The sequence below is a fragment of the Hesperophylax consimilis genome, chromosome 13 (genome assembly GCF_061612785.1).
Source record: "Hesperophylax consimilis isolate HC1 chromosome 13, BYU_Hcon_1.0, whole genome shotgun sequence".
In the NCBI taxonomy this organism is placed as follows: Eukaryota; Metazoa; Arthropoda; class Insecta; order Trichoptera; family Limnephilidae; genus Hesperophylax; species Hesperophylax consimilis.
This window is the reverse complement of record NC_142848.1, coordinates 28,328,208-28,355,487: the sequence shown is the minus strand read 5'-3', so window position 1 is coordinate 28,355,487 and position 27,280 is coordinate 28,328,208. Positions and strand designations below refer to the sequence as shown.

General features: G+C 35.5%; 1 protein-coding gene and 1 non-coding gene across 6 annotated transcripts in view; one reads left to right on the top strand and one right to left on the bottom strand.

The window, feature by feature from the left end:
• LOC149418725 (uncharacterized) overlaps positions 1-27,280 on the top strand; it is a 253,323-nt gene that overhangs the window by 165,856 nt on the left and 60,187 nt on the right. For 4 of the 5 annotated variants that reach the window (XM_089638948.1, XM_089638947.1, XM_089638952.1 and 1 more), the window contains exon 1: positions 186-978. The exons of the other annotated variant lie outside the window; for it this stretch is intronic. In XM_089638948.1, coding sequence (XP_089495074.1) covers positions 849-978 — 130 coding nt within the window. In that variant the 5' untranslated portion in view covers positions 186-848. Of the gene's footprint in view, positions 1-185; positions 979-27,280 lie in introns of those variants that run through there. 5 annotated transcript variants of the gene reach the window in all.
• Positions 25,589-25,660, bottom strand: TRNAT-UGU (transfer RNA threonine (anticodon UGU)). The gene has a single exon. It is a non-coding gene; the product is annotated as a tRNA-Thr (tRNA).

Genomic DNA, 27,280 nt, shown 5'->3' with positions numbered 1-27,280 from the left:
CCTTGATACAACTGTAATGTTATGCTCCTTGTTCCTTTCTTCCTACTGTTTATTTACAGTCTCCCCCCGCTCTGCCTGCCCGCTCAACACCCACATAGTTTGTATAATGTCAGAATAAATTTTATGTAAATAAGTACCCACCGACCATCCCATAAAAATTAACTTTACCTGCCTACATAAAAGAATGAGATGTGATCAAAAAGTTTCGTTGTTCTTGTCAGAGATCCCTTGCCGTGTATTTTTTAAAGGCCGCTCCACTTGTCACATTTTGACTTTTGACAGGAGATCACGCGGCCACTGCGTTTGTTTTCTCGCCACAGCCAAAGCTGGATGAGATGTCGCAAAGGGAAATAGTGCTTTCTGCTTTCTGATGCAAAAGTTTACGTCAGGGGGAGGCTCGCTGTCGACAATTTAAAAATAATACTAGATCGCGCGAGCGATTCGATTTCTACGGCCGGAAGGTGTATTTTTGGAAACTTGACATTTTGTATTTTGTCGGCGGTTCACCGATTGCAATGGCCGCCGGTCTGCGGCGCTGCATTCGCCGGGCCGTGTAGCGTGTATGAGAGAAAAAGATATACGGCTTCGCGCGAGAAGAAAAGAGACAGCGACAGCCGCTAGCGCTTCCCGCCACCAGTCGCGCTCCGCTTCTCTCGCAAGCAACTTGCCAGTCTCTTGTGCACACTTTGCGTGTTGTTTCTGTCAGTTTATAGCAATATCAGTCGATTGTCAGACCTACAAACCTTTCCTCGAAGGCCAGTTATTGTTTGTGAAGTGTGAACTCGTGTGTCGGCGAACAGCAAACCGTTAACTCTGTGATTGTATGTGTTTGGTAGTTCCTCAGTGAGATGTTGCCTCCAGGAGGGGCTGTAGGAAGTGTAGGCCCAGGAGCTGACAGACGCAGGGATGTCCGCGATATGGCCAGAGAGATCCCTCGGGACGTGCGTTTCCCGCCTGCCCCCCATCTGCTTTCTCCGGGTGAGTCGAGTCGATACAATGTCCGCCCGCCCGCCATCACCCGCCATGCCAGATGTCACTTTGACGTACATGTCAAAGTGACATTTCAATCTAAAACATTACTTGCACCGCATTCGTAAACAATTATCACCAAAAGTCTAGTGCTATTCTAGGTCGGAAACATGCGGGATATAGCTTTATTGGTGATTTTGAGTAGTGTCGCACCAAAAGTAAAATGGCGCCAAGCACGCGCCTCGTGGGTTCGCGGCGTGTTGAGCAGAGGCAGGCGACCGCGGACCGCGTGCCGACACCATTTTGACGAAAAAACCCGTCTCTCCAGACCTTGTTAATTCATTTTTATCGTTAATTCCTTCCCAACGCCGATTTTGACCTATAACACGTGTTTTTGGCACATACGCCAACCCTTGATTCGTTATCGATTTTCCTAAAAAGATGCCCAAATGTTTGGCAGAATAACGAGAGCTTCCCACAACATTTCTACATATTTTCCCATTGAATCCGTTCATCATAAAGCCTTTCTCATCACAAATTGAGAGATTTTAAAATTGTTGTTGTTATGATTTCAACTGTCAAGATCTATTGCGGCTTCGTGTTTACAGATTCGCTATCGCACCTAGGTTCACTATTCCGCCGCGCGAGCGAGTGAGATAGTAATATGCGACATTTGAAAAGGACGCCGTCATAATTTTACCGGTCATTATTTTATCAAGCCTTGTCTTTATAATACAAATAAAAATGCTATGGTTTATTTATTACTTAGTGTTATTTCGAAATTCCAATAAATGATTGTCTCCTTGATCATTTCGGATATGTGTAGAGCTGAGATTGCGGAATTCAATATAAAAAGATTCCCTAGAAAGAATTTCCAGCGCATTGCCTTCTGTCAGTTAACTTCAAGTTGACAGACGCCACAAGATGGCGGTTCGATTCAAATTCTTGAACAAAATAATAATATAAAATGGCGTTCATTTATTATTGTTTTCTTTGTTTATAGAGACTTTATTTTGGTGAGGCTTAGTTTTAGATTTCATCCGTCATTACAATTGTATTATATCAATATCCCTCTTTGCGATCGTAAGGTGGTAAATATGTATGGATTTATATTTTTTCCGATCTCAGTAACTTCGCAAATGGTCCGCCATGCGGTTCCTGTCAGTTCGTCGGTACAAAATAAACAAAACCTTGACGGCCACCAAAACGAAATGTCGTATTTCGGTTATTATCGTGTTTTATCTTATTTACTTTTTTCATATCAACTCCCATGGTTGGGAGATGATAATATTATAGATTTAAAACTTTAAAAAGTGTTTCATTTGGTTTTGATATGAAGTTTATTTACCTACGTAGGTACTTTATGAGAGAGTGGCGTGGGTAACTAGCACGGTCGATCGGTAAAAGTTTTATCGATAATATCGGTGACTTGTCATTGTTCCCGAGCACGACTGAAGATCGCCAACAAACAAATAAAAGTTTACAACGACTAAGGACGGGTTGTTTCAGAAACTTTGAACAATTCTTCAAATTTCAAACTTAATTTTCAAGTTCTTTTCATGTTCTATTATTTCAGTTCTGTCAAGCCACTAGCCTATAATGATAATATATAATAACAGAACTCGAATAGGAATTTTACAGAACCCGAAAATGAACGTTGAACCCATCCTAAGTGTTCTTAATTTATTTGACGTGAATTATTGTTTGGACGTTAGCGATCTGCAGTCGTGCTCGGGAACGATGATAACTTATGGACATTACCGATATATATGCTTTATCGATCGACCGTACTAGATCCTGATGCGTTCCTATTTCCTATAAAATCTCACTTTATTATTTTGGTATTTTTTAATGTATAGTAAGTAGGCCACCCAAGTAAGTATGGTTTAGATCTGTTCGTAAATAATAAAACTGATTGTAAATGATAAATTGTACAGCGCCCTTGAGGTGATTTTTTCAAAAAACGGCGCCCTACAAGTTATCCAATTATTATTATTAATGCATAACTAATTTAAAAATATTTCTCTCCTATATGAATTTGTGTGTTGGGAGGGGTGGGGGGGGGTGTTATATTATTTAGAAAAAAATCTAAAATCAGACGATTCTTTCTTTAGACTGTTAAAATTATATTGGTTCAGCCGAGTGACCATTGATGATCTTTTCATTCCCTACCATCGAGGAATTTAGTGAACAGCTGTTGTCAGATTTGTTTGTGTGTACGACATTTGGGATTTGTTTGAGGTATGAAAAAAAAACCTGCTTTTGTGGGTAGGTACTAGGTACGTTCTTTGTCACGGGTCCAGTACACGTTGCCCCCAGTTCCTTCAACTCGAACGTAAGAACGATGCTTTTAAATCGACGTACGGCTTCGTTTAGGTGTCATTTCATTCGTCACTCAAGTCACTATAGATTTTACTAATTTACTTTTTCAACTCTTCCAACATACCTCCATTTTCAACACGAAACAACGCTGACTATTAAGGCGATGCCATACGTAGTAATGCAAAATCATGTGCATTTGGTTTGAAAATTTGGTCGCCTAGAAATGTTTCAGATACTTTAATTCAATACTGCGAGTAGAATACATCTTTGCCTTTGAAACAATCGAGTATTTTTTAGATAAGTCTTTTTATAAGCTCAGAAAAAAATAATGTATAAGGCCTATGAAAACTGCTTTAAAGTTCAAAATCTCCTACTTACGAACCATAGACATATGAATATTCATATGTCTGTGTTACGAACCCATTTTCGGTGATGATTTTATTGTATAATGTGGCAAATTAAGTTATTTATAAAATGATCGAAAAAAAAAATATGCCTGAACATCCACAAAATAAAATAAAAAGCACTTTTTGGCCATGTTTTTTTCTTGGATAAATCAAAACAGGCGGATGGTGTTAAGTGGGAATTTAAACCTTATCGCCATCTACGTAAGGGTTATTATTGATAGCGGCTCAATTTAAAATATTAAACGACGTAGTACATCGCCTTAATAATTTAATTTCTTAATATAAACAACTTGACTGCTATATGTTAATGTTACATGTCGATATATTCGATAATAAATTCATAACACCATCATTGACGACGATTTGTAAGCTCAACATGAACACGGAATGCTACATGGAACTCAAATAACACATCTTTGCTGAATTTACCTTAAGTTTTTTTTAATATTTTTCATGGTATAATCCACTTTTTACGTAATCTACGTAGTAAAACATTTTATTTGATTAGGATTCAACAAACTCATATTATATTTCACCAACGTTTTTAGGCATCCTGAAAAATTACTTGGAGTGTTTTTGTTGTTTGTAATTATTACATCCGTAAACTGCACACACATAACCTAAAACACCGCGATCTAGTACTAAATAAATTCGATTTGCCGCCATTGAAAGAAATATCAAAGCCAATGTGCTACACTAGCGCATCTAGCGGCCAAAGTGGTTGATATTGCCACATTTCGCTGGAGTTGGACGTGTTATTAATTATAGGTGTTTGATACTATTTGATCGGAATGCATGGGAAGTGTCAGAATTTGGATGTATTATAACTAATCTGGAGATTTTGGTTGCCCCCAGGAACAACTCTGCAGAACTGTTCTTGTACAATTACGTTTGACATAAACATTTAATGATTTAATATTAGAACCACTTTCTTTAGAGATATTTTTACATTTTTTTCTTCTAATTTTTAGTGTTCATGTTTATTATCCAAGAATAAACAATATGATGTCCACAAATGCTGGTGTCAGGGATGCGATCAGAAGAATGTGCGAATTGTTTAATCAAAATCAAAACCTGAAAGATTCAGACATATTATTTGATGCGGTACTTTTAGTAAAAAAAATGATACATCTTCGTTTACTTTTTATTTACCTTTTAAATATTTTGTGTTATAACATTACCATTCATTTATTTTTATTTTTTCCACAACTTTTCTAAAAATTATACAGGGTGTATCGGCAAGTACCCGACAAACTTTAACCAGCTATTCCTCAGCACATTTGGAGTAAAAAATGTTATGGGCGCTTTGCTGTCCGGTAACATTTTTTTTCCATTAAAAACAAAAAAATAAATATAAAATCCACACTCCGTCACTGTCATTTGCATTGTTTCTCGTGTTCAACAGCTGTTGTTAGCAAGTGTGTCAAAAAGTGTCCTCGCTATTTCGTACACACTAAATAATAATAGTTAAAAATGAGACGAATGGTGCCGTGCCATTTGGTTGTGATTGTAAAAGCGCACCAACGTAGGTACGTACGTACATTATTCAACGAAACTCGAACAAAATGTTGCCAGATGGGTTTTCAAACTTTGACATAGGATAAAACATTGGTGACATGTGGTGAAAATATGAATAGTAATTTTTTTATTAAAAAAAAATGTTACCGGACAGCAAAGTGCCCATAACATTTTTTACTCCAAATGTGCTAAGAACAGCTGGTTAAAGTTTGTCGGGTACGTGCCGATACACCCTGTATGTAAACTTTTTTTTTCATAATTTATTAAAATAATTAATCAATTTACAGAGTATAATCATTAATGTTAACTAAAATAATTCATAAAACTAGTTTTCACTGCTTTTTAATATTTGATATTGAGTACTTCTCGTATTTTCTATGTAAAATAATATTAAATTGATTCCCTTTAATTTTATATGAAAAAAATATTGGTAAATGTTTATTAATCTTCTGTTAAAATTAATTCTGTAATAAAAATTGAGCATCCAGGCGACTTCTAAAGTCCATGTTTTCTTCTAAATTAAGAAAAGAAGTCATGAGTAAAATAAATGAATAAAAATATTACGCAAGGCTAAATAAAATCTGTCTCGGCTAGACGAAGGTCCTGGGTTCAAATCCTAGATGCGTGACCGTATCTTTTTCAGATTTTTTTTGTGTCATATTTTCGTTTAAGAATAGCTAATTTTAGTCTTCAATAATTAAAAAAAATCGTCAAAATGAGTTAAATCTACCTACCCCATTGATGTATTTTTCCTGTCAGATGTGAAACTGTCTAATTCGGGAGTCAACTTAAACTCGCATCTGAATGTTAAAGTTATATAAAATTCGTTTCACATTTGAATACATGTATTAATTAAAGCGCTAAGTGCCAAAAACTAGAACTGCTTGCTGTAACAAAATACTGATTTGTCTAATAAAATTATATGTGGCCTACCCTTTGTAAAAATGTTACTTAGTAGTATAGAACAATCTCGACGGCTTCCATAATTTAAAAGCATAAATTAATTTTCCATTTCTACAAAATAAAAGTTTAAAACGGACAACGACGGTTACGGTGAAGCTCCACAATAAGAATTTTATTTAATGCTCTAAGTGCCAACTCAGGGGCTCTGGCAGATCTAAGTGCACAACCTTCACATGGGGAATAGGGATGTGCATACAAATAAAACAAATCACTTATTTGTTTAATTTAATAAAAAATTATTCTGATGTACAAGTACATATTTATTTAAATGATTCAAACATAATAAAAAGTGTTGGTGTGTGAAAATTAAACATAGGAATATAACTTTTCATAAAACCTATAAACATATTTTAAAAGGAATACAGTGTTTCAAAAGTAGGTACCGCTCTACCAAACAAAATGCAAATTATAATAAACAGTTTAAGAAAATAATACAATACCTACCTACCAAAATGCATGGAAAAAGCATAGATAATTTTGTATTTGACATTTGGTTGACACTCTTCACCAATGGCCGACATCTACAATTAGCTTTGCGTGACCAACCCCATTATGTATTGTGAAAGTATACATTTTGATTAATAAAAGTTCGGAGGTCATATCATTAAATGCATGTTTTTATTAATATTATTGTTATAAACATCACGAAAGACCAATGTATCATTGGAAACGGCTTTATGAAACATAACGACACTAAAAAACTTAATTATATTTTCCATGAAATAAGTAGGTATAATAAATTAAAAGTTACGAGTACATAAGAAAAACAGTGGAATTAAAAGAAATATCTGTTTACAAAATGATTGGATTCGAAATTAATATTTACAATATGAATGAATAATATTATTACGACAGGCATGCACATCACTAGCGCGTCAGTACCAAAACTAACAAAATGTACAGAAAAATAATATTATACACATACCTCAGAATTTGGTGGTTTTTTGGCAGTAATGACTTTATTATTTAGTGTGGAATACTCTTGGCCACTGGTTTTTAGTTTTTTTTTCGCATTTTGCACACTTTCTTTACCTTTTTGATGGCGTTTTACAAGCAAGCTCGCGACTGTCAACACACCATCGCAGGCCATTTTATATGGAATGTCAATGAACACTGTTGTGGCACTTAAACCATTTTAAAAGATAACATACCAATGGAGTTACAGCGATGCCAGACTTCATCAATTTATTGTATTTTTTTGAACTGCCTGAGGCACTTGGATCCTATTTAGGGTTATTGGCATCGGTACATAGAATACATTTCTGTAAAAACATCGTTTTCGATTTTTTGGGCACTTAGCGCCTTAATTAATACACGTATTCATTTGTTGTCAAACTGTACTTGACTCCCATATAATACGTGGAGATTCTTACAAGATGTCCCCATTTACCCGCTGATCTCCGAGGCCGCCACCGGAGGGGGCTCTAATGGCCACATTGAGGCGCACCTGTCTCTAGCGAGACGCGATGTGCCAAGTGGTCATCCATGATGCCTGATGCCTGGTACACTTCACTTAGCGGGGAAATACGTGGAGATTATTACCATTATCTTGTCGAGTCCTTTTGAATACCGTCCAAATTATGGACACACAAACGACGAGCCGAGCCACGCCCATCTTGGCCATTTTGTTATAATTATGTCACCATCGAATGATCTACATCATCAGCCTCACAGCTTAACCCATAGGGCTTCCATAGTACAGAATCATTATTAAACTAACTAACCGTCCCGCCGTTTCCCCGCAGGGGGAGGCAGAGGGGACTGACCGCCAAACAACTCGGTCTTGGCGCACATTCCTTACCTCATTCACATTCATACATACTCTTCTATTATTCTTACCCTTGACATGGCCCGACTCAAGTATCTGATTCACTTGATCGTGCCATGTCTTCCTCGGGCGTCCACGATACATGAAATAAAAATACAAGAAACAATTTTTTTTTTATATAAAGATTCACTGATCAGATAGGTTAATGAAGAGACAACCAAAGGTTCAAGAATAGGTAAAAAAGTATTAATTAAATAATAATATAATTCAAATATGTATGGTTATTAAATTATATCATTTAATATTGCGGGGCCTTGATGAAAATAACTTTTAAATAAACACAACTATTGATAGAAATCGAGATGGGACACCGCCATAATTCGACATGCATTGGGGAGGGTTGCTCCAAATGCCTAGCAGGGATGCGGGAAACGGGATCATGGAAAAGAAGGCGAAACAAAACATTAACGCATTTGCGTTAAAGTTGATGAAATTGTTGATTTCCTTCAACCGTTTCCACTGATTGCCTGTTTGTTACTTTTGTTCTTCCACTGAGATGACATCAAGAAAAATCCTCTCCAAACGAGAACTGTGGGCTGAATTATGGTTTATGTAAAAAATTGCTCAAGTGAAAAACGGAATTTCAATAAACCCGGGACTGGCAACTGAAATACGGGTCGTGTGACAGCCCTAGTTGAGGGTGGTGTTTGTGTAATCCCACTAAAATATGACTGTGATAAATTGAAGTTAATATTAGTTTATAAATTATTTTCATGCGCTAAATCTGTCGCCTTATATACACCCTGTCATAATAATATTTGTTTACCCCCTGTATCATCAACAACATATTATTAGGACGCGACGCGTACTTTAAATAAGATATCATCACAGGTACGTTGAGCTCCATGTGGTTCCGCCCTGTATAACATTACCCAATCAGTTCAGGTGCAATACTCCGTTGCTTGTTATCACGGCTCTGAGTATTCGTTCCGCAAATACGGGGACACGCACCCGGCACCAAGAGTTGCCGGTAATGTTGCCAGCACCCGCCACCGCCATTTTAGTAAAATTTCAAGAGTCCACCTCCTATCTCACTTAATAGTATATCTGTAGTGTTTGTGCACTAGCTACAAGTAAAACTGCTGTAACTACACGGTTCACATCGGCATTATATAATCTGATATGTAATATATTGTCTTTATATCTTATTCAAACAGACAACTACCTATCTTTATCAGATCCCCGCTACTAGTTGCGACTTGCGAGTTCCAAGGAGGTGTTCGAGATGAATTAAACTGATAACGTGTGTTGCAAGGATGATAATGAGACTATCGAATTTGTAAATTGTACGGTTAATCAGTTTCACTTGTTAAGTCGGTATTACATACTGATAATAATCTGTTTTATAAATATCTTATTGAACCAGACACCTGTCTGTCTTTATCAAAACCCCGTTACTAGTTGCGACTTCCGAGTTCCAAGGAGGTGTTCGAGATGAATTAAACTTGTGTTAAACTGATAACGTGTGTTGCAAGGATGATAATGAGACTATCGAATTTGTAAATTGTCCGGTTGATCAGTTTCACTTGTTGTAAGTCGGTATTACATACCGATAATAATCTGTTTTATAAATATCTTATTGAACCAGACACCTGTCTGTCTTTATCAGAACTTCGTTACTAGTTGCGACTTCCGAGTTCCAAGGAGGTGTTCGAGATGAATTAAACTTGTGTTAAACTGATAACGTGTGTTGCAAGGATGATAATGAGACTATCGAATTTGTAAATTGTCCGGTTGATCAGTTTCACTTGTTGTAAGTCGGTATTACATACCGATAATAATCTGTTTTATAAATATCTTATTGAACCAGACACCTGTCTGTCTTTATCAAAACCCCGTTACTAGTTGCGACTTCCGAGTTCCAAGGAGGTGTTCGAGATGAATTAAACTTGTGTTAAACTGATAACGTGTGTTGCAAGGATGATAATGAGACTATCGAATTTGTAAATTGTCCGGTTGATCAGTTTCACTTGTTGTAAGTCGGTATTACATACCGATAATAATCTGTTTTATAAATATCTTATTGAACCAGACACCTGTCTGTCTTTATCAAAACCCCGTTACTAGTTGCGACTTCCGAGTTCCAAGGAGGTGTTCGAGATGAATTAAACTTGTGTTAAACTGATAACGTGTGTTGCAAGGATGATAATGAGACTATCGAATTTGTAAATTGTCCGGTTGATCAGTTTCACTTGTTGTAAGTCGGTATTACATACCGATAATAATCTGTTTTATAAATATCTTATTGAACCAGACACCTGTCTGTCTTTATCAAAACCCCGTTACTAGTTGCGACTTCCGAGTTCCAAGGAGGTGTTCGAGATGAATTAAACTTGTGTTAAACTGATAACGTGTGTTGCAAGGATGATAATGAGACTATCGAATTTGTAAATTGTCCGGTTGATCAGTTTCACTTGTTGTAAGTCGGTATTACATACCGATAATAATCTGTTTTATAAATATCTTATTGAACCAGACACCTGTCTGTCTTTATCAGAACTTCGTTACTAGTTGCGACTTCCGAGTTCCAAGGAGGTGTTCGAGATGAATTAAACTTGTGTTAAACTGATAACGTGTGTTGCAAAGATGATAATGAGACTATCGAATTTGTAAATTGTCCGGTAGATCAGTTTCACTTGTAGTCGGCATTACATACTGATAATAATCTGTCTTATATCTTATTCAAACAGAAAAGTTCTTTGACTCTCGGACAGTATTTGAACGCATTTAAGTATCATGTTAACCGCCCTCCACATTAGTGACTACATTATTTTAAAACACACGATTTCTGACTCTATCCAAGATCTGAATTAAAAAATCAAAAAGCAGCTCCGCTATAATGACATATCCACTTAGATAATTTTTAATTTATATTCGCTAAATACCTATATCTTATTCGGTCGTCCCACGGGTCGGTAAGCGATCGACATAAACCGAATGCTGCAAGACACTGCGCAAAAAAATAAGTTCGCTAAGGTATAGTAAAGTCTACAGCGCAGTTCAGTATGGAACTTTTCTGCACGGGGACTTTAGAAAATTTGGTTTAGGTCAATTGCTTACCGACCTATGGAAAGACGGGCTTAATTCATTCTCAAAGTCGGGAAAACATGTTCGTTATGAGGTACCTACTTATTTTGCGAATGTAAACTTATATGCGTAGATGATTGTTTTTTTGTGTTATGGTAAGCATAAGCTTTCGATTAACTAAACGTAAAACATGCATCATTATTTCATTAATCTTATTGCCTTGTTAGTGTACATTGCTCGCATCTAAAAATAAAAATAACCCAAACACGGTGATTCCGTCAGATCTCGACGGTTTGTTGTTTGTTCGTTTCCTTAGCTGCCCGCTAAACTGCAGATAAGCAGTCACCGATAACAGTAGTCGTCTCGGTTGACCCTTCCGATAACATGCCCAGGGGCGGGGTATCGATCCGACTGTGGCCCCCCTATCGGCCCCCTATCAGCCGCCTACCGCCCTCCCATAGCCCCCCATGGCCCCCAGCTCCCTGGCCCCATGGCCCGCTCCGGCGATTTGCATTTTGTAAACAAGCGGCCGGTTTATTCGTGGATGTCGGTCGGTTCGCGTTGTTTGTTTATCGACACCATTGTGAAACAGAGTTTATAATATTTCTGTCGATTGTTGTGTTTCTAGCTGGCTCGATCCTTTTTAATTTGTTAAGAGGAAGCTAAGCCAAAAATGTGTATATTATTGGTATACCTTATATTGTAGGTAATATGCATTAAAATCGCTTGACAAACGGAGTCTAGAAACGTTCGATTTCAAGCACAAAACTGGTTTTTATTTATTTTGTAAATAATTTTATAAGAAAGCAAAAAAGTTAATCAAGTGAAACTGTCACAGATAATCTTAGCTATAATACTGTATTTTTTTAAAGTTGTTAACTTTACGCGTTCATAATGTTTTTAATATGTTTTAAATGTTTTTCTTTAATAGTTTACATTTATATTTTTTATTGAGTAACTTATTTTTTTTTTATTCTACTCAAGCGAAACGATAGGAAAACCTTCAATTTATCTAAAGCATATTTTTTGGTATTCATAATGTACACCAATTCGTTATAAAGATTAATCAAAATAGTGATTTGGCATTAAGCTTCGCCTTAAAGACTAGTGGACCCCGCAATGCTTCGCTATTGCTCATGTCTTTCTCGGGCATCTCCGACTACTTCGACCATGCACTACTGTGTACCACAATGTTACTGTTAAAGAACTACATTATATAGACTTTATTTCGACTCCGTATCTCATTCCTGAGCAGAGATATTGCCTCCCCTGAGGTGATATCTCACAAAAGCGGCGCTATACAAATCATCCAATAAATAAATAAGTATTCCTCGGGCGTCCCTGACTACCATTCAAACCATTATCTAGACCAGAGGTTCCCAAAGTGGTCTATATGGACCCCCAAGGGTCGATATCGGCATGCTGGGGGTCTATGTCAGCGAGAAAAAAATTTGTGGGTCCACGAGATTCAAATGGGAGTACATACGAGCGGACCCCCATTTACCTCAAGTCAACATTTAGGAGTTCCGTAAATGACACAATAGACCTAACACAAATATGTATAATAGACTGAGAAATTACTTATTTGATATTTGCATTTTTATATTTCGTAATTGAGGAATATAAATAGAGTCTACGTTCCTTTTCTCGTCAGAATTAATATATTCAAGCAAAACATTGCGCATTGGAAGCCGCGATCCTAGTTCCCCAACTTGTTTTTGAAAAACCTCCAGGGTAATAATGACGTTCAACATTTAATTGTACTTTACACAGACTTCAAAACTAAGTTTGAGGACATTTTGACTATGGAAATGCAATGTTGAAGAATCGGATATCATGTGACAAGAAGAACTGACCGGAATATGCCCTGACAAAGAACTTAAGGGGCAGTTCTGTAGGGGCAGCTGCAGAAAGAAATTCCCGTTGCTTATGCTGCTTCATTTTCATTTGGTTTAATACCTCACAAGGCCCCTGTCTGCACAATGTAAAGACAGAGCAACTATACCGCCACCCGGTTGTTGGGCAAGCAAGGGAAGGTAATATTTTTACTAAAATAATAAATGATTATCATATTGGACGTTAATAGTTTTAGGAAAATTCAATATTCAGCAGGCAGGGGTTCTACGGAAAAGAAAATATTTGGCAGGTGGTCTACGGGGCAAAAAAGTTTTGGGAACCTCTGCTCTAGACACTCCTGGCACTAATGATAACAAACGATATCGGTCGACTAGTTTTAGAGTTTCGCGAGCACAAACATACGCAGGCTCAATTTTTATTTATTAAGATATTTTTTTTACTACGGTCTAACAAATAAATATGAAAAAATATGTAAAGACTAGTAATCGTTTGAATTGATCTAAATGGTTCGAAGATAGTGTCACTTAAAAATACACTGTTTCCCATACACAGTTTGTATACTTCATGGGTAATCAGAAATTTCAAATTTTCAGGTAATTTAATATTCTAACGTTTAATTTGTTATACCGTCCTGTAAGCGAGATAATTGCATCGAAATGTTCTGTACTTTTACATTGTAGTTAGGTACCCACATATCAAAGAAGCCGAGTGAAAACACGGATAACAAAACAAAATACAAATATCAATAAAATAATTTTTCGTTTGGGAGATACGTACCATTTTTAATTGTATTTGTCAGCAGTATTACATATTATCATTTATTGATTTATAGCTCCCTTCAAAAATTGACGCCTAATCGAAATATCAGAAGTAAGACGTTTTTATTGCGATTAATATAAGAAGATAACTATATTTATATTATTTATTATTTTACTGAACTTCTTCAGATCTTCTGTGTTTTGATTTTTTACATTAGCTCCACACGGGAGGCCCTGAGGGAAAAAACCCTAAGGGCCTCTGTCGTCTTTGGGGATGCTGTGTGTAGGGTCTTTTTACGGAAAGGAAGGGTGTCCATGGGTGACGGACTAATGAATCCATCTCTCCCACTGCGGTGCAAGCCGGTGGGATGTGAGAGTCCGGCTGGAGAGGTCAAAAGGTCTCTTCTTGTTCGGTCCCTTCCTATCGTACTACGAATAACCTGAAAATATTTATACTATCTGTACTTCCATCATTGCAAGCGTAGACTGTTGTTTGTGTAATGATGGAGGATTTAGCTTGTAAAAGATTTATTTATTAATAGTACATTTGTATAGAGTGTATAGACTATTGCACAAAAACTTACATCAGCAATACATATTATTATGGTTTCTCAACATTGTTTTGATGGAATTAAATATTATAATTTTTTCTACTTTCAGTGTAGTCCGGCCCTGATGAATGTAAGGCTATAAACAGAAGTAGTAACATATTAATGAATCTTTCTAATTCTTAAATCCAAAGCAAAATAATATTAAAATCACCCACAATGCCTTTTATTTTATTTTTATTAAACGTGTAGAAGTTAACATTTATGTCTTTGTCAGGTCGATATTAGTTCCTAGCTAGGCATATTGCCTGTTCTAATTAATGATTGAAGGAAATTAAAACCACACAATCAAGTTGGCCTGCTATTTATATAAGATCCTTCTATATAAATAGCAGGCCAAGTTGATTGAGTGTCCTGGTCTGGGTTGAGCCGCCCGTCTTGCGTCGTTATGAGAAAGACTTTACCGAAAGCTCTCGGAGATAGGACTACGATACTCCACATACGGACGATGAAAATGAATATGTTTATTACCCCGTTAATCGTCAAACGCTATATGATTAACGTCTCCAAACGCTGTAATTTATTGCGGATATTATTGCGCCGGCGAATGGTGACCGCCTCACGTCACGTCGGCCGCATTGACACAAACGCAGCGGCTCGTGGGCACCCACCAAGGGAGTTGGGGAGAAGGGAAGGGGACCGAGGTAGGTTGGTCGGAATGCAGTTCGGCAACAAAACGTTTACCGGTTCCGGCCGCCGTTCCCGACTGCACCGGGACCAAACAGACCAGAGACAATGCTCCACTAATTCACTCTGCTTTCACCTTTCTTTCGGGCGAGTGACCCTGCAGTCTGCACCCAGCACTCTCAATACCTTCCCAAGCTTCCTCTTATTCTTTCTGTTCAAATTTAGAATGTGCTGTGTTCCCACAACTCGTCGTGGAAGGTGATTTTAGAGAATAAGTTATTTATATTAAATCAGGGATTTATAACTAGGAGCTGTCTAAATGAAATCTGCAAACACCAAGTTTGTCTGGTAGCTGCCTAACTGGCCCTAGCGACTACTGACTACTAGCTGCCATCTTGCGGACTTCCAAGCAAGCTCTTTGCACTGCCCTCTATGAGTGCATCTGTGAAGCTCTTAGCTAACTCAATTCCCAACAATGCTATGGTCCTACTTACACTTTTTCCGTATAAACATGGAAGAAAGAAGAATACAAGAAATGCGTTGTCGGCGTGTTTCGCAATCCAGGCTAGAACTCAAAGGTATTATTAAATCATTGGTGACATTAGTTTCCATTCACATCTACACGGAAGGCATTTCTAGTGTGTATTATCTATTCAGCGGGTAGTAATGTAGAAAAACCTATTTCTCATAAACCTGATTTATTATTATGCGAGTATCTATGGTCAAATTATTGAACGAAAGTCCGCTCTTGTTACTATTCCATTATTCTCACCGACTTAGAAATATAGCTTATAACTGAGCTGTCAGCGATAGGACCGCTAGAATTCTTATGCTGTAATATACAGGGATTTCCAATAAGAGGTGTTATTTTGATATTCAATCGTAAAAGATCAATGATTTCGTTGCTTGTGTGGCACGTAGCGCCGTCTTGTTGAAAGTAAACGTTGTTAATTTTGCTTGTTGACGAAGCCACCGAGGTGGAAATGGGCCTCATCGCTCAAGATGATTTGTATTTGAATCACTCAAGTGAATTTTAATAATTTCAATGCGTTGTTGAAGCGTGTATCGTTCCATTTGTATTAATGGCGTAGTTTCTACTTGTCAAATAATGTCAAAAAATGACAGCTTCAAAAGTAACATCTACCGAAATAGCGGGCTATTCAAAATAACACCTCTTATTGGAAAACCCTGTAGCTTATAACTGAACTGCCAGCGGTAGGACCGATAGTATTCTTATGCTGTAATCATATTTTTTAAATCAACACCCTCTTAATAATAAATGATACTAATTAAGTAATTCTTATGATACTTATTAAATAAACCAATAACCTACAATTTACGAGTAATAATTTATTATTGGCGTATCGCACTCAGTATGACAGTTTAGCAGAGTTCAAATGACAAAAAACCATTCAGCTTTTCCCCTGACCAAAGATATACGCACGCCGCTGGTATCGGCGAACTAAACAGTTCCTGAACATTTTTTTAACCTTAGATCTACACAGGAGGCCCTGAGGAACGTAACTTCCCTCAGGGCGTATGTAATCTTAAAGGATGCTGTGGAGAGTATGACAGAGGTGTTGGTCATTCAATTAATGGTTCCCGGGGCTACGGTACCCATACCCGCCCCCCATATTGAATAGTTGTGCTATTCGCATTATATTATTATATTTAGGATAACATAATTTACATATTTTTTAAAACAACAAAATAACCGAATTCATTTATGAAATCTTGTTTTCTTCGCACTGTTATTTTTCTTATATTTTTTTTACTCCTTCTCTCGTTACAGCTATGAAAAGCAGAAACTGTGAGATCTTTTCTAAAATTATTATCGTATGCAAAATAGAGCAGGGACATGTTATTATTCTTCCAATGTATTGCCAATAATACATTATTATTTGCCCTCATTCTCTTCTCAATATTAATGCATCATGAAATTAATTTAATGTCCGTCAAATTTAATGATATTATTTATTGCGTTTTTGAATTCAATGTTCATCCCTCTTGCTTTCATCTCAAATGTCTTTTATCTAATTTTATAATATAATAATACAATAAACTTGTATCTTTAAAACAAACGTTAATTGCACAAGAGTCCCAACTGCTCCCAACCGTCTGGAGCCAGTGAGGCTTATGGCATCCCCAATTAGGGTACGTTCTAAGGCTGAAGATAGGAGGCTGATTTGATTCAGTGTTCCGGCCTTGTAATCTAGGAGGTTTCGATTACAGTCGATGTAATGTAGTTTTTTTAACAGTAAAATTGCGGCATACAATAGTGAATAGTGGAAGAAGTCGGTGACGCCCGAGAAAGACATTAGCAATAGCGAAGCATTGCGGGGTTCACTAGTTCTTAATAAATTCAAAAAGATCGGGCCAGCTAGAATACAAAAATCGACAGAAATATTATAAAATTTGGGCTAATAAAATAAATCCAAGTCCTCGAATAAAATGATATCTCTTACTATTAGTTGTTTGTTTGTTACCCTTGAGAATGACGGGATGTGACTTAACTTGCCGAGATGAAAACGAAGGAATTTTTTTTTGTTGTGTTTGTATCACATTTAAAATATTTTCTTTCCGTCATATAAGTACATGAGTTCCAAAAATTGCCAATATGGTCCTCCTGTCAAGAATCTGGAGACAATTCAGCACACCTTTAAACAGTCATGAAAAGTGATGAAACAAAAACTAAGTTAAATAGGTTACTTAGGTAAGGTTTATAGTTTTTTCATCGCTTTTAATGACGTTATATCAATTTTTAAATGTGTGTTGAGTTATCATGGAACCTTGATGGAGTAATTCCATTATTTCGCCTTCAAATATCTATCTTTTGGAAACACATGTCAACCCTATGACACATTGGAATACAACAAGTTGATTAGGTATTATGACGATATTATGAAATAAACTTTAAATCGTCTCAAATGGCGTAGAAAACGTATGTGATTTCACAGTTCTATTAAATGCTACCACCTAGCGGCAAAAATAGTGCGAAAACAAGTCATTTGTAGGAACGCGCAAGGAAATGATGTATTATTATCTTGCAACTCGATGCGTGTGACTTTAGTTTCCCCTTGTTGGCGCGCTTTTTCAGTTGTCAGTTGGCGCTGATGCCGGCCGCCAGATCTGACATCACGGCGATTTCCCGCGCTGTCACGTTGACAGCTAGCCCCGCGGCGCCATGTTCTCGATTGCCCAATGGCCGCCGAGCGACCAGCTTTGCCTAGCGCCGTTGAACGCCTACGCGACTTTTTTTCAACTGACCCTGAATCTGAACTGTCTAGGTGCTCGGCTCGCATTTTTCTTATATAATAATAATAATATGCTTCGTTACATTAAAGCATTTTATACAACACGTTTATGTATGCTAAAAATTAATCCTATTTTTAGTACTCGGTTCGCAATTGATCCTTGATGAAATTGATACTAATAAATACCTATATATTTATTTTATTTTATTAATTTTGAATATGATTATGGATATTGCAACCAGATTTGAAGCGAACATGCTACTCATACATATGCATTGCTTGCATACAATGTGTTTCAAATAAGTTTATAATAAATATGCTTTTTACGTTATATTTTAAAAACATCATTAAGGTGGTACAAATCAAGATAATAAAAAATAAAAAAATCGTTGGTACTACCGTGATTTATTATTGGGTTACTATGCCGTGTTGCGCTTCCTCTTTTAGCCAACGTTTCTAACGTTAGCTAAACACGGCATGATAACCCAAAGATAAATCACGATAATACTATCGATGTCGATCAATGCCATTTTGACAAAGATTTATATATTTTTGGGCGCTTTCTTTGCTAACACTGGCTAAACCTTACGAGATACATCAAAATAATGTACTACGGAATTGTATTTCTTAAAAAGGCCTCATTATCTCAAAACTTTACCCCAAAACATTTATATTAGTCCCCCAGAAACGCCGGGACCCGTCGGCTAGTTCACCAGCAAAATGAATACAGAATGTCAGTCGTGAGTATGCAATAAATTATTTTCCGGTATTGAACAAGTCTATCGGAGTGCAAACATCATTAATTTGTTGAATCCCCCACCAATTTGACGAACCACCACTCGACAAGCGCACGGTGTACCTCTTGTCTCGCACGCTATAATAAAATCATTATAACATAATAACAATATTCTTATTACATTGTAGAGAGTAAAAGTACAGTGCAAAGTAGTCAGACATGATATTATTAAATAACGACCACAGACATAGGAATTAATAGACGAGAAGATAATGGCGAGGGGTAAAATCAACTGTTGAAGAACGAAGGGGGTTAAGCTGACTGTGATTCGTCAATAAATCAATCTGACAGTAAATAGGCATCTCGCATTATAATATCACCATTTAGTTCTTAAAAGTAAAATCTGCTTTTGAATGAATAGACATTTTTACATGGGAGCGCAAATTACTCGCCACGTTATGAACTAATTTGCGAAGTCCAAATTCGGCAAAGTAAGGCAGCTTCTATTTTCAGAGTCGTAGTTAGTTTCAGAGTATTTAGACACTTTTACAAATGTTTCATAATTTACTTACCCCAGTAAACAACGATGAGCACACTTGAGAATCGCTACATTGTGATGTGATAGTATATGTTTCTAAAACTGATCCATATAATACGGTGTGAATAAGCTTAAAATAAAGTAAAATAATGCTTACTTATGAAATGTAATACGACAATTGGGTTTATTCTCTTTTTCACATCTATTTTTACAAGTTTTCATATCACAAGTCAACATTTTGCCGTGTTATTTCGTAAAATGAACCGATGATGCCTCGACCATAGTTCGCACAAGAATGATGACGTCACGTTTTCAAATTTCACTTGAGGCCATACGCGAGCCCAGCCGGCTCCAATGGAACCGGTATGGGGAGTGGGGATAATACGCTTTTAATCACTTAGGGCAGGTCTACTAATATTCATATGTCTATGGTAACGACCAATGTTGCGATCTTTGACGCGATCGGACTCCCCGGACAAACAAGCCGGCAGCGGCGGCTAAATAAAGACAGACATTTGATGAATGCACTCAGAATATTTTCATAAAATATTTGTATTCGAAACAGTAGATTTTACAAAATGAAAAAATTCTTTGTTTAAAACCGCTTTATTTGATTTATACACGTTGACCGTTCGGTTTATTTCAACCTTCACCAGGACAATGAACATATTAACTAAATTACAGTGCAGAGGAAGATTACTGAAATTTAGTTTATATATTTATTGTCCTGATGAAGGTTGAGATCAACCGAAACCGGTCGACGTGTATGACTCAAATAAAGCGTTTTTAAACAAATAACTTATTTGTATAATATCTCAAGCCCACAAAGTGTTTGCTTTCTTCGATAAGACTTTATTATTGTTTAATTTTGTAAAGGTTTTTGATTAAAACACACTTTATTACTTTGTTTAAAACCACAATAAAGTGGTTTTAAACGAATGACTTTTTCATTTGTATAATGTCAAGCCCCAAAGTTTTTGCTTTCTTCGATAACAGCAGATTTGAATTAATTTGCCACTCGTTCTTCAGGGTTTGAACCTGATTCAAGTGATAAAGTTACAATTTATTACAATGCACCTGTAGGTATATATTGAAGTATTTGGTCATACTAGTCTTTGCATCTTGATGGCAGATGCCACATGAGTTCGTTACAAAGTCAATCGATAATCGATCGACAGGGTGCTATAGTAGGTCTTAATAATTTGACCTCTCACTGGAAAGGAATAAAACCTTCTAGATCACAAGGCCGGGACACTGAATCAAATCGGCCTCCTAACTTGTATGAGAACCTCAAAAATATTTTATTTTCTTTAAATTAAGTATTAATGTGTCATAAATAAGATAAATAAAAAATAAATAAAAAAACGTTTTTTTTATTGTGCCCCGTCCTTGTGATCTAGGAGGTTTTGGTGTAATAGAAGGTACCTGTTATTAGTGTGTTACAGGTTGGGTCTCCATCCCGTTTGAATTTTCGTAAACACAGTTTTGTACTGGAAATTTAATTCTCAATTAGGTAAATATTTGGTTAATACCTTCGCGCACAAACCAATTTTCTTTAATAACATTCATGATTTAACATAGTCAGCAGTCGTGTAAATTGCTTTATTAATATCAAAAACCCGTGTAGCATTTGGTCACCTCAGTTCTTTGGCGGTCGGAAGGATTCGGGCAACATCGACAGCCGCCACACCCCCCTTCATACTTCCCGCACGGGAACAACATTTCACACTGATATGCGAATGTAGACTAAATATAACTCAATGGTTGCTTCACAGAATTTGAAAAATTCATAATATTTCAAAGTTAATTTTCAAATACTGTTATTATTTCAGTTCTTTGAAGGACTAGCCTATAATGATATAATAACAGAATTTGAATAGGACTTTCACATAAATTGAAAATGAACGTTGAAATTTGGTGAATTGTTAAAATTCTATAAAACAACCCGTTCTTAATATTCAAATAATAATAAATGTAGGTTGATTTTCTCGATTCTTTAGTTTGCTTTCGCAAAAATAAACTTTTTCGAATTGAGTGTTAAGTAAATTCAGTATGTAAATGAATATTGCTCTACCTTGTCACACTTTCGGCTAAGTGGTTGCGGTAATTTGGAAATGTGACTGAAATAATATATTATTCAATTCTCTGCTAATTCCGTTACAAGTGGTGCATATTTGAAGCATGCCATGGCAGCTAGCAGCTAGCAGCTATCATTAGTCTGGGCTAATTCTCCACGGTGATGAGCCGATCAATGCAACTGAAGAGTAATGCACAGTTTCCAAAGCCGAGGCAACAAACAGCTTGGCGGAAATAGATTTTCAACTGTGTTATTTATTCATTTACCTATTTTGCAATACTTATTGTAAGTTATTGCTTATTGTTTGTGCTAGACAGTGGAGGAGTAAACTAACTACACGGTGCAATACCCCACTGCGCTGAGGTTTTTTGACAATGTAAAATGAATTAAATAAAATGTGTTACGTATGAAAAATTCAAAAATGAAAATAATATCGGTGTATTAGGTGTTCTTTCCCAGCTTGTCAAAATATGGTTTAAGGCGATGCACTACGTCGTGTAATATTTTAAATTGAGTCGCTATCAATAACAACCCTTACGTAGATGGCAATAAGGCTTAAATTCCCGCTTAACACCATCCATCTTTTTTGATTTATGCAAGAAAAAAACATGGCCAAAAAGTGCCTTTTATTTTATTTTGTGGATGTTCAGGCATAAATATTTAAATTTTTTTCGATCATTTTATAAATAACTTAATTTGCCACACTATACAATAAAATCATAACCGAAAATGGGTTCGTAAGTAGGAGATTTTGAACTTTAAAGCGGTTTTCATAGGCCTTATACATTATTTTTTTCTGGGCTTATAAAAAAACTTATCTAAAAAATACTCGATTATTTCAAAAGGCCAAGATGTATTCTACTCGCAGTATTTAATTAAAGCATCTGAAACATTTCTAGGCGACCTAATTTTCAAACCAAAAACACATGATTTTGCATTACTACGTATGGCATCGCCTTAAGGGTGACAGTTATTTGATATAATTAAATTTTTTTTATTAGTGGTGAGGCGTCGGATTCCCACCCATGCGTCGTGGGTAGTTCCTACCCATGCGTCCCCATCAATTAACCCACTTCCCGACAGCCAATCGACCTGAAACTCGACAAATAGACTCGTTGTCGACGACAATACATTCTATCAACGTTTGGTGGCAATCATGTACACATGTACGCATTCCTCTTAAATCGAATGATATATCAAAGCAGTTAATTTACGAAATAAATGTCGGTCCTACCCGATAGGCATTTGGTCGTTAGCGCGTTTGACTCCAGACTGGAAAGGAAGGTACAATCCTCAGTCAAACCAAAACTAAACATCGATGTGTAATAGTAAAAAACTTTTTTTTAAATAATAATAATATTTAGCTAATTTGTATAGCGCCGTTTTCGCGAAAAATTACCTCAAGTGGTGAATTTAAAAACAAATACTTTATTATAAGGTTACCTTGATCTTTGAAATTTGTGTAGAATACATTGATTATATTTACACAGTTGTTATCCACCTTGTAGATGTTTTCGTTTACTTTTGATTGTAGTTTTTTTACTAAAAAAAATGAACAATCTCCTTTTTTAACGGGGTGCCTAAAATTTGAAGTTCCGCTACTGGTGCCTCGTTTGTTGCAAAGTGTTAAAGACAATATACACCGCAACAGCCTACCACCGCATCACACAGTGATTACCAGTTCTGTATTTGAAATAACCCGCCATTGCTACAACCTACCAGAGTGGGGGGAATGAATTATTCCTAAATTCAATAGATATACATATTTAAAATTAGTTATTCACTTCTTTGAGCGGGGAACCATATTGTTTCTGCATTACAATCAATGAAGGTACGTACATTGTGCAACTTTACTGTCATATTTTCACAATAATTATTACCGTACAAACTCGATATGCTTTAGACGTGGCTTATAATTAAATAGAATAAATTGAAACTTGAGTTATTATAATTGCACACAAAATATGTGAAATAAATACATCTTTCGCTTAAATTTATCTGTCGTACGTCGTACGTGTCATAATAATAATTTATTGTTTTCTAAATGTGAACGATAATCTGTTCCACGTGAGGTTAGTCTCTCTGTATCATGAAAAATGAATCAACTACCAAAAAGGTTCCATGATAACTCAACACAGTGACAATTCAACACACTTTTAAAAAGTGATATAAAAAAGTCATTAGAAACGATGAAATTTTTTTTTTAACCTAACCTAACTTACGTTTTTGTTTCATCACTTTCTATGACTTTATATAACTTTTTAAAGATGTGATGAATTATCATTGTTATGATTTATCCGGTCACCATCTAATACGCCTAAATTTTGAATGAGAGAGCTAGGTATAATGCCAGTAGCCGAAATAACAAATGGTAATATTTTTTTACTCTGAGAATTCCAACTTCTTAATCTCATTTCCTAAATCTATGTATTTTCTTATTATTTCAGGAACGGATTTTTTTTAAATATTACAGGAATTTGGAATAGCGACATCAATGATATTTTATTTTATTTTTACTACCATACTTAATTGGATAAGGATTAATATTATTAGTCAAAAGAGCTTCGCAAAAAAAAACATTATTTATGCAAAAGACAAAAATGATTACATGATTATAGACGTCATCGCGGACTTTTCTGTAGGCCTTTTGAAGATATACAATTCCGTAGTACATTATTTCGATATATCTCATAAGGTTTAGCCAGTGTTAGCAATGTAAGCGCCCGAAAATATTTTTTTACGACTTATTTATATAACATCGATTTTTCTCTACTTTCCATTAATAGAATATTCATGTATGATATATTCCTTCACTATCATTTAGAAATTCTCTAAATGATAGTGAAAAGCCTGTCAAAATCCGTTTCGTAGTTTAGAAGAACTAAGCGCACAAACAGACAGACATATTTAGAGTTTTTTTTAATGTGAATAGAATTTTAATATATGTATGTTGTGAAGCTGTAGGTATTGGGGAGGAGAAGGAGATGGGAAAGAGGAAGGTGGAGAAGTACCTAGCTATTCAGATGTGGTTACCAACCACGACTTAAGTCATTTCAAGCAACGTTTAAATTCTGAATGGTGGTCTTACCAGGGCGATACTGAGAGTATTTTACACTCATATACACTATATATATATATATTATTTAAAAAACACAAATAACACACATCAATCAAATAAAATTTACTTGTGCACGCCGGGATTTGAACCCGCTACCTACAGCTTGCTAGTAGAATGCCTTACCCCTCGACCACGGAGGCCGTCAAAATGAAAACAATATTTAAATTTTATCAATACTGCATGACCGTCGCTGCTATATAATTAAGAATATTATTCAAGCCCGGCCAACAAGGCCGACTGCGGTATTGATTCATACATTAATAATATGTACATAGATTTTTATTTACATATAGTTGTTTTGTAAAATGCACGAATTTTATCCAGTAGTATAAAGTGCGTTTTAGAAAACCGATGTTTTTAAATAACTCCGCGGTTTTTTTTATTATATGTAGTTGATGAAGATAGATAAAGTCATAAATTACCTTTACACTTTGCACCGACAAAAACTAGTAACGGAAATAATACAGCGCCTTTGAGGAGATTTTTCACAGAATGGCGTTATGCAAATTATTCCATTATTATTATTATCATTAAAAATGTTGTCTCCAGAGGGAATTGAACTCGTCTCCCGAACGACTAGTAAGTAAAAAACACGAACTACTAGTAACTTAAAAACACGACTACTAGTAAGTAAAAAAACAAGAACTACTAGTAAGTAAAAAAACAAGAACTACTAGTAAGTAAAAAACAAGAACTACTAGTAAGTAAAAAACAAGAACTACCTACTAGTAAGTAAAAAAAAAGAACTACTAGTAAGTAAAAAACAAGAACTACTAGTAAGTAAAAAACAAGAACTACTAGTAAGTAAAAAACAAAAACTACTAGTAAGTAAAAAACAAGAACTTTACTAGTAAGTAATAAACACGAACTTTACTGGTAAGAAAAAAAAATTGTCGGTTTCGTGCGATGTAATTTATTTTATTTATAATGACATACATAGAAAAATCAAATAAAAAATAAGATTTTATAAAAAAAAATAGTTGCCTCCAGAGAGAATTGAACTCTCGACCCCTGGTTTACAAGACCAGTGCTCTGCCACTGAGCTATGAAGGCACAGAAGAGCAGCGCCAAATACCCGTACGTATAGCGGCGCGCCTTGTGATGCTATCGTCTACCTACACCTACATACCTACCTCCTTTATTATCTTCTTTTTATCGGAAACAACTCGCAAGCAGTATGCAACATGGCGTCTGAACGAAGACTCACACACTACGTGAATCAATAAAAAAATATATTTTTTTAAATTGTATTGTCAATAGCGCCACATGTTCCTAAACGTCACCAGCTATCAGTTGTAATAATCGTATCGTCTGCACGATTAATGTAAACACGGCATCATTATTATTGAATTCATTAAAACGTCCCAAGTACACACACACTTTACACGGCAACACGATATAACATACATTTAAACACCATACATACTATACATCACTATGGCAAGTAATCCATTGGTTACGAGGAGGTCAACATATATAATTGCCTTCCAGACAACATTAAAAATGAAAAAAAGTGTAGGTACATTTAAAAAATAACTGTTCACTTATATGCTCAATCAGAAAATACTGAAAGTGAATAATATTGTTATGTTAGATATTTTATGTAATGTAATTTTAAAAAAATATGTTTATTTTAGTTGTTTCTAGTTAAATAAATGAAAATGTAATTTTTTTTATCTGGAATAAGAAAATAACTTTAAAAAAGTTAAATTTATCTTCCTGATGTATATTTTTGTGCAAATTGTCATTACTTTATTCAGGTGTAGTTCGAGTAGCTAGTAAAGCGAATAGGTAGGTACTGTAGGGCGTTCTGTCACTATTTGTTCCGGATTTTACAACCAAATAAGAGTGGTGTTTTTGAATTTCATTTGATTAATGTGGAGAAACGGAAAAAAAGATGGCTGGAGAAAATAGTGCCTTTTTATTGGGTAGGAAGATTTGCTATGGTAATAATTGATAGTCTGCTCTATTCATAGATGGCGCTACTTATTTTTTTTAAATTTTCTCAAGTTATTGCTGAAAATATCAAGACAAATTGTTTGCGCCCATAAGCAATATGAATAAATAGTTTTCTATTCTTCTATTCAAACTCCATTCTTTCAAGAAAGGCATACAAATACAATATTGTATCGGTGATTCAATCCTTTATGGTATTTATATGTATTCTTGATAGAATTGAGTTTTTAGGGGAAAAAAACTATTTATTCATATTGCGTATGTACAGGCGCAAAAAAATAATTCGTCATAATATTTTAAAAGCATAACGTGCAAAAATAGATTTGAATAAAATAATTAATTTAACGCCATCTATGAATGCGTAGATTATAACGTACGCTGAGTTTATCTATAAAGTTAAACACGACGCTTGTTATAATCTACGTTTTCATAGATGGTGTTAGTTAATATATTTTGTTAAAATAGTATTGCTTTACAATATTAAGACAAATTATTTGTTTGCGTACTTTCGCAATATGAATAAATAGTTGGCTCGTTTAAAAACTTAATTCAACCAAGAATACATACAAATATCATATGGGATTGAACCATCGATACAATATTGTTTTTTTCCTGTCTTGATAAAATTGAGTTTTTTTACAGACAAAACTATTTATTCACAGTCGTATTGCGTATGTACGGGCGCAAATCAATAATTTTTCTTAATATTGTAAATAA